The sequence below is a fragment of the Tursiops truncatus genome, chromosome 15 (assembly GCF_011762595.2).
Source record: "Tursiops truncatus isolate mTurTru1 chromosome 15, mTurTru1.mat.Y, whole genome shotgun sequence".
Taxonomy (NCBI): Eukaryota; Metazoa; Chordata; class Mammalia; order Artiodactyla; family Delphinidae; genus Tursiops; species Tursiops truncatus.
This window is the reverse complement of record NC_047048.1, coordinates 37,040,093-37,052,804: the sequence shown is the minus strand read 5'-3', so window position 1 is coordinate 37,052,804 and position 12,712 is coordinate 37,040,093. Positions and strand designations below refer to the sequence as shown.

General features: G+C 54.1%; 1 protein-coding gene across 12 annotated transcripts in view; it reads right to left on the bottom strand.

Moving 5' to 3' along the window:
- UNKL (unk like zinc finger) overlaps nucleotides 1-12,712 on the bottom strand; it is a 45,066-nt gene that overhangs the window by 19,894 nt on the left and 12,460 nt on the right. For all 12 annotated transcript variants that reach the window (XM_033839713.2, XM_033839717.2, XM_033839712.1 and 9 more), the window contains 5 exons: nucleotides 12,302-12,435; nucleotides 9,357-9,492; nucleotides 7,787-7,904; nucleotides 6,309-6,393; nucleotides 5,679-5,764 (listed from right to left, as the gene is read on the bottom strand). In XM_033839713.2, the coding sequence (XP_033695604.1) occupies nucleotides 5,679-5,764; nucleotides 6,309-6,393; nucleotides 7,787-7,904; nucleotides 9,357-9,492; nucleotides 12,302-12,435 (559 nt within the window). The remainder of the gene's footprint in view (nucleotides 1-5,678; nucleotides 5,765-6,308; nucleotides 6,394-7,786; nucleotides 7,905-9,356; nucleotides 9,493-12,301; nucleotides 12,436-12,712) is intronic.

The following is a 12,712-nucleotide window of genomic DNA, read 5'->3' as shown; positions in this document are numbered from 1 at the left end:
TTTGTCTTGTCACTTCTCCACAATTTATTGCTCTTTGTTAAAAGGGTAGATAAGCCCCCAGGTCTAGCCTCCAAATGAATAAGAAATAAACATTTTCTCCAGTTAATTTGCCTTTGGTCAGTTTAATTTGTGGGACCCCAGACACTAAACCTAAATGGATAGAGGGAACAGTTTTGGTTTTTTTTTAAAATTTATTTATTTATTTTTGGCTGTGTTGGGTCTTCGTTGCTGCGCACAGGCTTTTCTCTACTTGCGGCGAGCATGGGCTCCTCTTCATTGCAGTGCGCGGGCTTCGCACTGCGGTGGCTTCTCTTGTTGCAGAGCACGGGCTCTAGGCGCTCGGGGTTCAGTAGTTGTGGCTCGTGGGCTCTGGAGCGCAGGCTCAGTAGTTGTGGCGCACAGGCTTAGTTGCTCCGCAGCATGTGGGATCTTCCCAGACCAGGGCTCAAATCCGTGTCCCCTGCATTGGCAGGCGAATTCTTAACCACTGCGCCACCAGGGAAGCCCGAGGGAATAGTTTTTTCCTCTCTCTCGCATGTAAAAATCCTGACTCCCATGAGCCACCTTCTGGGGAAACTGCACGAGGATGGCTTTGCATGCAGAGCTCAGGACCTGTACTCTCAGGTCAAACATAAGCATGAAAACTGCACCAAGGGACTTTCCTGGTGGTGCAGTGGTTAAGAATCTGTCTGCCAATGCAGGGGACATGGGTTCAATCCATGGTCCAGGAAGATCCCATATGCCACAGAGCAACTAAGCCCGTGTGCCATGACTACTGAGCCTGCACTCTAGAGCCCGCGAGCCACAACTACTGAGCCCACGTGCCACAACCACTGAAGCCCATGCACCCTAGAGCCCACGTGATGCAACTACTGAAGCCCACGTGCTCTAGGGCCTGCATGCCACAACTACCGAAGCCCATATGCCTAGAGCCCGTGCTCCACAAGAGAAGCTACCTCAATGAGAAGTCTGCGCACCACAATGAAAAGTGCCCCCCCTCACCACAACTAGAGAAAGCCCACGCACAGCAACGAAGACCCAACACAGCCAAAAACAAAAAACAAAACAAAAAAACGTTCTTTAGATCTGAGTGTTATTCTGATTTTTGTGCCTAATCTTATGTTAAGTGAACTTGAACTTGTGGCGGTGGCTTAGGTCATCCCTTCCTTCCTTGTTTGATTTCTGGATTTGTAGAAGGACCCAGAAGACTCACAGAAGGCAGAGAAGAAGCCATGTTCACACAGGCCCTGACTGGGGCCCCTTCCTCCTGCCTGATGCCCAACACCCAGCTCAACTCTGAGCCCGTCCTGGTTTCTCTGGTTTCCTTGCATTCTTTTCACCCAGAAGTGACCCCCCCACACACCCCAATTTGGTTGTTGGCCTCCGAAGGCCTTGACCAGAGACCTGAGACCCTCGCTCTAAGGAGAAGCTACATTGTGAAGAAACCAGGTTGCCCTGAAACAGCTCTGCTCGCCTTCAGGATAAAGTCCCAGAGCTCCTGCGTGGGGCCTTGTCCCCGTCCAGGGGCCCTCCTGACTCTTCCCTGGGCCTGCACCTGTGCTGGGCGGGGAGGGGAGCTCATGCTCTGCAATGTCAGCAACCCACCATCACACAGGAGCTTTCAGGTGTGCTGAGCAGGCACCTAGCTGTGCGTGAATGTTCTGGAACGGGGCAAGAGGGCGGCCGGTGAGAGCAGCTTGCCCCGGATAGAGCACAGAGTTCTTTCACTTACGTTCAGTTCTGCTGTCAAAGTTGACTGAGATTCAGGAAAATGGGGAAGGGAAGCTGTCCTCTATTCCTCACCCCCAATTTAAACGAAAATGGTTCGTTTGGGACAGTGAGACCCATGCTGAGGTCCGAGCTTCTCCAAACACCCCAATCGACGTATTCCCTTAGGGTCACGACCAAACCACATGCCCCTGAACCCATGCCCAGAGGCGGCCCGAGTTGACCCCAGCGCCTCAGATCCCACATGATTCTTGGATGCTCAAAATCTATTTGAGCATGTGCTGAAAATGTCAGGCAGGAGGACGAGCCAGTTCCCAGTTCCAATGTTGTGGTCCTCCAGGGGAAGACTGGATGTTTCACATTGAAACACTTTGCTTGAATCTTTTTAACGGAAACTTTGTAATAGGGAAGAACAAATCTGACTCCATATTGGATTGTTTCTTTTGCTTTAACCTTTGTATTCTATTGCTTTTGCTACAAGTTAATCACTAAAAGAATGTTGCCTATAGCCTGAAATACACAGGATAGCCCATTCTCAAAGTTCTGACCTTTAAAGGTTTATCACTTTTCCATTCATATAGAGATAAAAAGTTGCAAAACAGAGCATAACATTTATCTTGTTGGAGGTTTATAGGAACGTGACCAGACCTATGCAGACAGCTTTGAGAACAAAGGATTCCAAGAAGTTCGCAACAACTAACCATACGCCCTCTCCTTTTAGTACAAAAGAAGCCTAAATTCTAACTGGGTTCTTTGGGACACTAGTCCACTGTCCTCCTGGTCTGCTGGCTTTCCGGATAAAGTTGCTATTCCTTGCCCCAACAACTCATCTTTCGACTTACTGGCCTGTCATGCGGTGAGCAGTACAACGGACTCGGTAACTTCTTGGAGGATTTTAACTTCTCCCTCAATTTCCAGTCCTGGCCTTAGGCCCACCTGAATGAGTTCTGTCTCACATAAGGACGAGCAGAGGTGGTGGCCACACGAGGCGCTGCTGTTCATTCTGAAACGGTTACACTGACACACTCGAGTCCCACCTCAGGGTAACTGAGGACCTGTGAGGTGGGCGAATCCAGGTGCACCCTGCCTAAAGCAGCTGTGGGGCTGGAAGCCTGACCCGGGGAGCAGGGTGGGCATCACCCAGGAGAGCAGCCCAGCTCCCTGCCTCACCAAAGGAACTCAGCTGCGTCTGCAGCCAGACATGAGAGGCAGCACGCAGAAAGGTTGTGCTAAAGTCACAGCTGGTGAAGAGGAAACACTCCTCTGTGACACTCGCTACCTGGAGACAGCGCAGACCCCCACAGACTGAGGGCTGTTCCACGAGACACAGCTGCACCTCAGACGCCAATCCAAGTCCCAAGTTGTCACCTGTGCGCCTGACCAACCAGCTGTAAACCAGGGTTTCCATGACCCCCTCCTTGGGTTCCATCTACAATGGAACCCAAGCCATTGTACTATGGCTCACAGAACTCCAGGAAACATGTAACTATGTTTACTGGCTCATTATGTAATAGAGGATGTGATAAAGGACACAGATGCACAGCCAGGTGAAGACGCACTCCGGGCAAGGTCCGGAGGGGTCCCAAGTGCAGGAGCTTCTGTCCCCGTGGAGCTGGGGTGCACCACCCTCCCGCACATGGATGTGTTCCCCAACCTGGATGCTCTCCAAACCTCATACTTTAGAGATTTTTATGGAGGGTCATCACGTGGGCACGATCCACTATTGACTCAATCTCCAGCCCCTTCCCCCTCCCCAGAGGATGGGGGTAGGGCTGAAAGTTCCAGGCTTCTAATCACACCTGGTCTTTCTTGTGACCAGCCCCATCCAGGAGCCCACCAAGAGTCACCTCACTGGAACAAAAGAATTATGAGGGTCTTGGAGTCCTGTGTGAGGAGCCAGGGGGAGAAGAGACCAATATACATATTTTCTATTATTTCACAATGTGTTTCTGTTGAGAGATGCCAGCAGGTCACATGATGTGGCCAGTTCTGGACACAGTGAGGAGAGGGTGCCGGCAGCGGGAGCCGACGCACAGCTACGTGGGCCCCACAGCCGGAAGCAAGCAGTGGGGAAGCCACCTCCCTCTCCCCGGTCGTAGAGGAGGGATTCAAACCCAAGACGGACTCCTCAAACCCAGGACCACATCTACAGGTGATGAGACTCCAGGCATCTCTCCCCCACCAGGGTGAAGTATGCATACTGAGGTTCATGGTTTGTCTGTTCACCCAGACTCTCTCTACACTGAAAAGGAAGCAGCGGGAACACCCACTGTGCACAAGGCTGGATTCGGGACTTGTGACAATCCTCACAAACAAATATACTCAGGATGGAGGGGGCAACCAGTAGAGAATGAGAACCTCGCCCCCCCAACCCCACCCCCCGCCACCTGCCCCAAGCACAATGCCCTCCCCTGCACGATCTTCCCGTTCAGACCTGGCAGGGCTGCCGGGCGCTCCCTGCGGGGCTGCTGCAACAGGAGACCTGAGAGAGACAAAACCAGGGCTCCCGCTCAGCCAAAGTCGCCCAATACACAGCTGGAGCCCAGCACCATGCAGGAAGATGGTGTTGCCAGGCCTGCCCTGAGGCTGTCTACGTCCTGGGCCCGAAAGTCAGAGCCAGCCCCAAACAGGATGCTTCATTACTTTTTTTAGTTTTTTAAAAAATCGCGGCAAAATTCACACAAGAGTAATTTTTAAAAAGTGAAGGATTCAGTGGCATTTGGCACATTTACGATGTTGTGCGAACCCCACCTTTATCCAGTTCCACATTTCCATCTGCAAAGGAACCCTCCCCACTGAGCCCTCACTGCCATCCCTTCCCCAGCCCTGGCACCCACTATGTGTTCTAGCACGGTGACTTTTAAGTTGCAAAATAATTAACAAAAGACAAAGGATGCCCTGAGAGTCTGTCTGCAGGGGTGGGCGCACTGTTCTGGCACCGCCCAGCAGCCGGAGGCGCCTCCTGCAGGGTCCCAGCTTCCCCGTCCAAACACCCTGGTTGTTGCTTCTTCAGGTACAAGCCACACCGAGGATCCATCCACCCTGGCCCTCAGTGGGAGCCAAGCCAGTGGCCCTCTGACCACCACCTGAAACCACGACTGTCACACCCCCTGGGAGCCACCAAGAAGGTGAGGAGGGGACTAGCTTCTGCCTCTGCCAAGCGCCGGCTCTGCTACTGGAAGAGAGTGGCAGTCCCGAATGCTCCTGCGCGCTGAAGGAGCAGCGATGAGCTGTGCGCCTGGCAGGGCTCCTCCAAGCAAACCCCACCTCAGCTGTCCTCACCTTTCCTGTCCTTCTGTTTTTTTCAGAAAAGCACCAAGTGGAAAGAAAGACAGGATGGGGAAACACCTGAGTTTTCTTCAGTTTCCTTCCTAGAACCAATCCCAGGCGGCCACCTCCTCAGTGACACCAACACGACAGATAAAAACGCGTGCGAGGAAGAGGATCATCCTCAGAGACGTAAGGCAGAGCCAAGGAGCCCACAACCATGCCCACGACCATGCCACAGTGACGGACGGGACGCAGGATGGAGCCCCCCATTGTCCCCTCCACCTGCACGGGCACAAGGGTCCTAACCCACAAGGCCCCCCATCTCTCACTGCACAACTCTCACTGAGACGCCTGGGTCTGCCCTCACACCTCGTTGGGGACCCGCCTCTCCTGCCCTTCAGGGATCCCCACGGACTCGGGGCCCCTCTTCACACTCAGCCAGAGACCGCGCCTCACACATGGCCAATATGTGCGTGTCTGGCAAAAGGCAAGGCCAGGCAAGTACACCCGGGCCAGGACTCAGCCAGGATTCTTCTAGACTCTTCTATAAGGAGCCGCCAACCCTGCAGGCAGGCCGCCTCCAACCATGTCACCCAGAGATCACATCCATCCGTGTACCTAATGCTGGATTCAAACCAAACAGCAGAGCGGGCACCCTCCTCGGGACGCCGTCCACTTACGTGTCCGGGCTGCCCGCTGGGGGCCACGGGGCCGCTGGTGGAGGTGAGGTCTCGGCAGCCCCAGTCGCTGGCCATTCCAAGACTCTCTGCCGAGAAAGGGGGTGGCAGGCTTTGAGTGGCTGCTGGCTGAGACTTTGGTTAAAAAGACCCCACAGATCAGGGAGAGCAAGCGTGCGCTAGTCTCTAACGGGTCGGCCAGAGCCGCTGTGAGCCGAGCCGACCGCATGGGACCCTGGCGTCTTCCAGAGCAAATCATGAACAACTCCAACAGCAGAAAGTAATGGAAAATTTCAACAGGAAAAGCCACCCTCCTCATTAAAATAAAAAATAGTAAAAGCAGAATTTGCAACTATGCTCATAAGAACAGGAATCCCAAATCAAAAAGCTTTAAGAGGAAGCTCTCGGGAACCCCGGGGAAGGGCCGTGTCTATACATTTCCCGTCACCGACATGGTTTCTGCCTTTGGGGACTTTATGGGCTCACCTGGCCAAAATTACTACACTCATGGCCCTGGGGTGTCCAGAGGCAGGGCCATGCTGAACCCCATGAAGCCCAGAGCCCCGCCGACCCTCCCAGCCGCCCCCGACCGAGGCTGAGCCCTGCCTGCTCCGGGTGCACCAAGGTACTCACTCTCCACGTGCGCAAAAGCACAGAAGGGGCCCCGAGGGCAGTGCCCAGTCTGTCGCATGTCGTTGCACTTGGTAGACTTGTAGATCTAGGAAATGAAAATAAAACAGCAAATAGAGAGGCTGGACCTGTTTCCGTGGGAGGCCCAGAGCTGGCTGGGCCTGGCCTCCTCCTTCCAGCTGGAGGCCCAGAGCTGGTAATCACAAGGGGGTATCCTGAAAAAGAAGGATGTGGACACCGCACCCCTCGTCCCCACTCCTCCCAGCAGTCCCAGGATGCCCTGTCTGCGCAGGGCCAGTCAGCCTGGGAAACCGTGTGGGCCTGAGGCTGCTCCTGCAGCACCTGTCCTTGAAATCACGTATCAGGTCAGCTTGTCCACTTGGCACTTCCTGAAAGATACACCTGGTTCAGTGCCTGGTATACAGCAGGTGGGCAAGAAATGCCTGTTAAGTGACCACGTGCGTCCACTCCATGGCCAGACCCAAGGCTGCTTCACTTGGGTGTGGCCCCGCAGCACAGCCTGCCCAGAAGGGACAGCGGCCTCTAGGCCCCAGACACCCTCATGGGTGCTGCCACCCGCCCCCTTCCCTGCCCGAAACACTGCTCGTTCCCTGTGGCTCTTTGACCATCCCCTGAGCACCTGCACTGAAATTTTAAGGGTCACCAACAGAAGCAATTTCAAAAGGTCTCCAATTCAGAACTCCAAATATCAGGAATCTAAGTGTTGTTTTATGCACGCTTTGAAGCACTGAATCTCTAGACAGAAGAAACTTTTAAGAAATGAAACACCACAGCCTTTCAGACCAGGAGCCCACCCCTCCCTGGAGCCCAGGTGCCCCAGTGGGCACAGCTGGGTGCTCCTTCACCGCAGAGCCTGCTCCCAGACTGGCCCTGACCCTCCTGGTCCCAGTGCTCTGATGCTCTCCCATTGGTCCAGGGGCTTTGTGTGCTTGTTCGTTTTTAACACAAATCCGAGTGTGCAGCAAAGGGTTAACTCCATGGCTTCCCTGTCCATACCCGCATGCCCCAAAGGAAGGACTGGCTTTGATGGGCTCAGGGAGGTGATGTCTGAGTCCCTGGAATGTCCTGCCTGGTCGGGTCTCTGTTTACCTAGGGCCCTGGGCCATGCCACATGGTGACTTAAGGTGGGCCTGGGCCACGCAGCATTGGCTCAGCCTCTGCAGGGGCCAGAGACTGAGGTTAGCCACGTCTGCTGACCGACCCCCAGTAAAAACCCTAGATGCCAAGGCTTGGGTGACTTCCCAGCTGGCAGCACTGTGAGTATGGCCACAAATACGGCCACACACGGTGGCTAGGAGAAGGACACACCGTCCACAGTGCGTGCCTGGTCTCCCCAGGACCCGCCCCTGTGGCCTTGATCCTTTGCTGATTTTAATCGCATTCTTTCCGTGTAAAGAACCATAGGTGCTCAGCCCTGCGAGTCCTTTGAGCCCGTCCCTGGACCGAGGGTGCTCCCGTACCTCGGGGTGGAACTGCTGCTCTGTGCGCGAGTGGCAGTACTGACAGCTGTCCCCGCTCTCGCACCTGGAGGGCTCGCCCCACTCGTCACCGTGCTTCACGCTGGGGCAGGGGGTGGACCTGGGGGACAAGGAGGAGTCAGCGGAGGATGGATGTCCTCCCCACATGCCCTGGGGCGTCAGGCTGTCCGCACAGTGCTGAGCACACGTGCACCACCAGGGGACATGGGTGCCAGCCCCGGAAGCACTGGCCCCTTCCTCACCAGGACAGGCAAAAAAAAAAAGCAGGGCAGGGATTTCCCTGGCCGTCCAGTGGTTAGGACTCTGCGCTTCCACTGCAGGGGGCGTGGGTTCGATCCCTGGTCAGGGAACTAAGATTCCACATGCCGCAGAGGGCGGCCAAAAAATAAATAAATAAATAAATAAAAAGGAGTGCAGGTGCCTGGTGGAACCCAGAAGGCATTCAGGAGCCCGTTTTCATTTTCCACAAAATGTGAAGTGAGTGAGTCAGAGCCACCGATGCCACTGTGACAAGCACCTCGGAGACGCAGCCAGGCCTCCTGTAGCAGGAGGAGACCAGGCCCAGCCCCCGCCCAGCCCACCAGGGGACCACACTCTGTCTCCCCGTGAAACTATTTCAAAATTGAACCTGAGACTTTGGTCCTACAATATGAAAACCCTACCCAATACCCTCTATTCTTCAGGTACTTCCTGACAGCTTTATTGTATTGGATTTATTTAAAAAATTATCATCTGTGGGAAATAAAACTTTTATTTTTTACGATTTTCCATCCCTTTGATACACAGTAAATTCACTTCACCTTCTCAAGATGACATCGGGTGACTAAAAGCCAAAGGTCCTCTGTCCCTCAACTGAAACTACTCAGAACAGTGACTGTCATAAAAACAACTTTATCTGAAAGTGAGGGCTCTCGGGCAGGTGAGGTGGCATCCAATTATTAGAGAGAGGCTCTTTGCTCCAAGAACAAGCTCTACACAGAGCTCGGGACCCAAGGGAGGAGCGAGGTGAGGGCCAAGGTGCCCAGGCACCGCTGGGGTTCTGTGTCCCCAGTCCCCCACCCCGCTCAGTGCCAGGTCCATCCAACAAGTTGGCAAACCCAAGGCTAAGCTGGGCACCAAGGTGAGGGCAGCTGGAGTGAGGAGGAGACGGCCTAGGAAGAGACCAGGACTGCCAGGTGCATGAAACCAGATGAGGCCCAAACCCACCACCCCGAGGACATCAGTCCCCCGGAGAGGGTGAAGTTAGGCTGTGGGCACTGGGACTCTCAGCCTCGCAAGGGCCAGTTCCTTGCCAGTAGGTGCTATTGCTGGCAGGGACACACAGGTCACAGGAGGGAGGCCGGGGGAGGGGGGGAAATGGAGGAGCCACGCCCTGACCGCACCTGCCGGCTGGCTGGACACCAGAGCCTCTGGGGAGAGTGAAGGGAGCAGAGGGGTGGCTGCCTAAACTAGAGCCTCGAGCCAACGTGAGTGTGAACAGAGGGGACGGCCGGGCTGGGCCCACACCAGAGAAGTCGGCCAGGGCCCTGTGGCGCCCGTGGCCCAGGCTCACCTGTACTGGAACCTCCGGGGGTCCCGCCGCCGGTCCCTGCTATTGTGGAAGTGCGGGCATGCGTAGCCCTGGCGGCACAGGCGCGGCGGCTTGGGGCACTGCTCTGTCTTGTAGCTGCCTAGCACGAAGTTGGTATCTGAAAAACAGGGGTCCACACGGAAACGTGCACACGTGTGCTCACGGCAGCCACACAGCCAAAAGGTGTCCATCAGCAGATGATGGGTAAACGCCATGTGGCCCAGCCATGTGGTGGAGCATCACTCGGCCATGAAGAGGAGTGAAGCACTGGCACGTGCTACAACGTGGATGAGACTTTAACAATCTGAACACACAATGCTCAGTGAGAGAAGCAGACACAGAAGGCACATGTTGTATGATTCTACTTATAGGAAACATCCAAAACAGGCAAATCCATAGACAGAAAGTAGATTAGTGGGTATCAGGGGCTGGGGCTTCCTTGGGGAGACTAGATAGAGTTTTAGAACCAGATAAAAGTGATGGGTGCACAACACTGTGAACATACTAAAAACCTCTGAAATACACTTTAAAATGGCTCATTTTACACCCAATAAAGTACCATACAAATTTAAAAAATAAATAAATAAAAATAAATTAAATGGCTCATTTTAACCCCAAGGTACATGATGGGCGCTGGGTGATGCTGACATGTCAATGCAGGCTCTCAGCTGTGACAAACATCCCACTGCAGGGGGGCTGCCGTGTGTATGGAGGTACCAGGTATGTGAGGACTCCCTGAACTTTCCACAATGTGGAACCTAAAACTGCTCTAAAAAAAATAAAGTCTATTTTTTAAGTAGTTAATTTCATGTTACCTGAATTTTATCTCAAAGCAAAAATAAACACAAAAACCACCAGGGGTCATTTAAAAGCAGTAATGGATGAAAGGAGATTCTTGAAAATCATACCCATTCTTGGGTTGGTTAATAACTGACCCTCCCCATTTTTTTTTTTTTAAACAAAGGACATTGTTTTTAATTACACTTGCCCAGGGGGGCTGACCCTCAAGGCATGGAGGGGAAGACAGTGGAGGGAGGCTGTGTTGCCGGGCCAACCCCGGGAGCCACGCCCAGGACACGCTTCCACACCCACATTTAATGGCACCACCCCCCACACACCAAACTCAGTTCCAAATAACTGATAAAATGACAAGGGACGTGAACCACACAGCAGGGCACAGAGAGGACAAAAGGAGTTTAAACAGAAAAGACGATTTTAAGAAAATAAAAATTGTAAGACATTTGTTCACAAGCATTGACAGAGGACCTCCAACAGACATGAGGTCCTGCGCTGAGTGGCATGAACCACAAAGAAGTGAGAGGCGTGGCAGTGCCTATGAGTCACAAGGGCTCCGGGACGCCCTTTAGTGGGTGACGGATGAACGGTCCACCCAGATGTGGAGAATTATTCAGCAATAAGAAGAAAGGTGCTAAGATAATATGAGAAAAAAAAAGAAGAAAGGTGCTACCAAGCCCCAAAGAGACACAGGGAACCCTGAATGCACAGCACTAAGTGCAAAGGCTACACACTGTGTGGTCCCAACTGTAAGACAAAACAATGGGGCGAAAGATCAGTGGCCACCAGCAGTGGAGCAGAGAGGACCTTAGGGCAGTGACACTACCTGCATGACATCATAATGGAGGATCCATGTCTTTACACATTTGCCCAAACCCGGAGAATGCACAATGCAGGGGTAAACTGTGCTGTTAATTAATAATCATGTATCAATATTGGTTGTCAATTCTAACAAATGTTACCTCATCAACACAAGACATTCATGATGTGTAATTTTTTTGTTAACCGAAAACTTCCCTAAAAAATAAAATCTACTAATTAAAAATCCAAACCATGGGCGCTGAGGGTTAGTTACCCGGCCAGACCCGACCCAGCGCCTCCTCCCACCTTCCCTTCCTCAAGCTCAGCCCACCTGACAGTGACAAGAGAGGACCTGTACCCCCACCTGCACCACAAGCCAGAGCTCACAGGTGGAGCCTGTGGTCCAGGACCAGGGAGACCGAGGGGCTGCAACAAGAGAAGGACAAGCCCCGAGGCAGGGAGCTGTGGGCGCAGCCCTCCCTCTGTGCAATCCTCTCCCCAGAGGGACATGGCGATGCTGGGACCCCCATATATGCTGTGGGTCCAGGCCCCCCACACCACAGGCGCGATGGAAGGCTAGGATCCTCAGCGCTCCTGCAGGGCCCGGCCTGAGGCCTGGGCATCAGGAAGGCCTGGGCAGTCACCTTTGTTAATTCGTCCCTGGGCCCAGGGTGGCACAGGATTCGGCGGGTGGGGGAAAGACCCTTGTAGGGAATTCATCACTGAAGTAAGCGCAGCCTTGAAGCGTTTACGTGCGTGAGAGCAAAGCCAGTCCAAGGAGACATGGCATTACTGAGGGGGTTTCTCTTAAAACCGCACCACCCTCGGGAAACATCCAAACAGGCAGCTCCACGGAGACACAGCCAGGCTAGTGGGTGCCAGGGCTGGGAAGGGGAGACCACTGATGGGCACGGGTTTCTGTCCGAGGTGATGGAAATGTTCTGGAACCAGACAGAGTTGATGGTTGCCCAACACTGTGGTGCACCAAATGCCACAGACCTGTGACTTTCAGATGGTTAAAATGGCACATTTACATGATGGGTATTTTACAATTAAGCAAACCTCACTGCCCATAGCCATCATCTGTGGAGGCTGCTGGGGACCAGGCTGGCTCTGGGACCAGACACCTAGCAGGAGCTGTGCCAGCCGTGCAGGCCCCTCCCCCAGAGCAGCCTGGGGACCAGATGGGCTGCTGGAGGGGCTGAGGGTAATGTGCTCGAATGGAACCTTGGTCTCCCCTCCTGACCTGTAAAGGGGTCGACGAGGTCCACCATGCAGGCACTTTACAGACAGAGGTGAGCCCCCCGCCCCAGCAGCGGCTGCAGGGTTACCTTGCCACCGGGGGTCCTCGCCCAGGATCTTCTCCATCAGGGCCTGGCTGGCCAAGACCCCAGGCTGCAGGTCAGGGACGCCATCCCCAGCACTGAGCTGGCCGTTCTGCAGGGCTTCCTGGGCCTGCAGCTCCCTGCAACCAAACGGCACGTGGTCACGGTGCTGCAGCCTGTCCGAAGCCTCCGACAGTGAGATAGCCACCGGCTTCTGTCACTTTATGAAGCCGCCTACGTGAGGGTTCAGGACGTGCAGCCCACAGCCTTGGGGCCCCCGTTCCAGGATGACAGTCTTGGCCCAAATCCCAAGAGCCTCAGAGCCGAGCGTGCGAGACGCCACAAGCTCCCTCGGGTCCGGGTCAGGAGGGAGGAGAAGGGTCACTTTCTCATTAGCAGTAAAATCAAGGCTCAGAA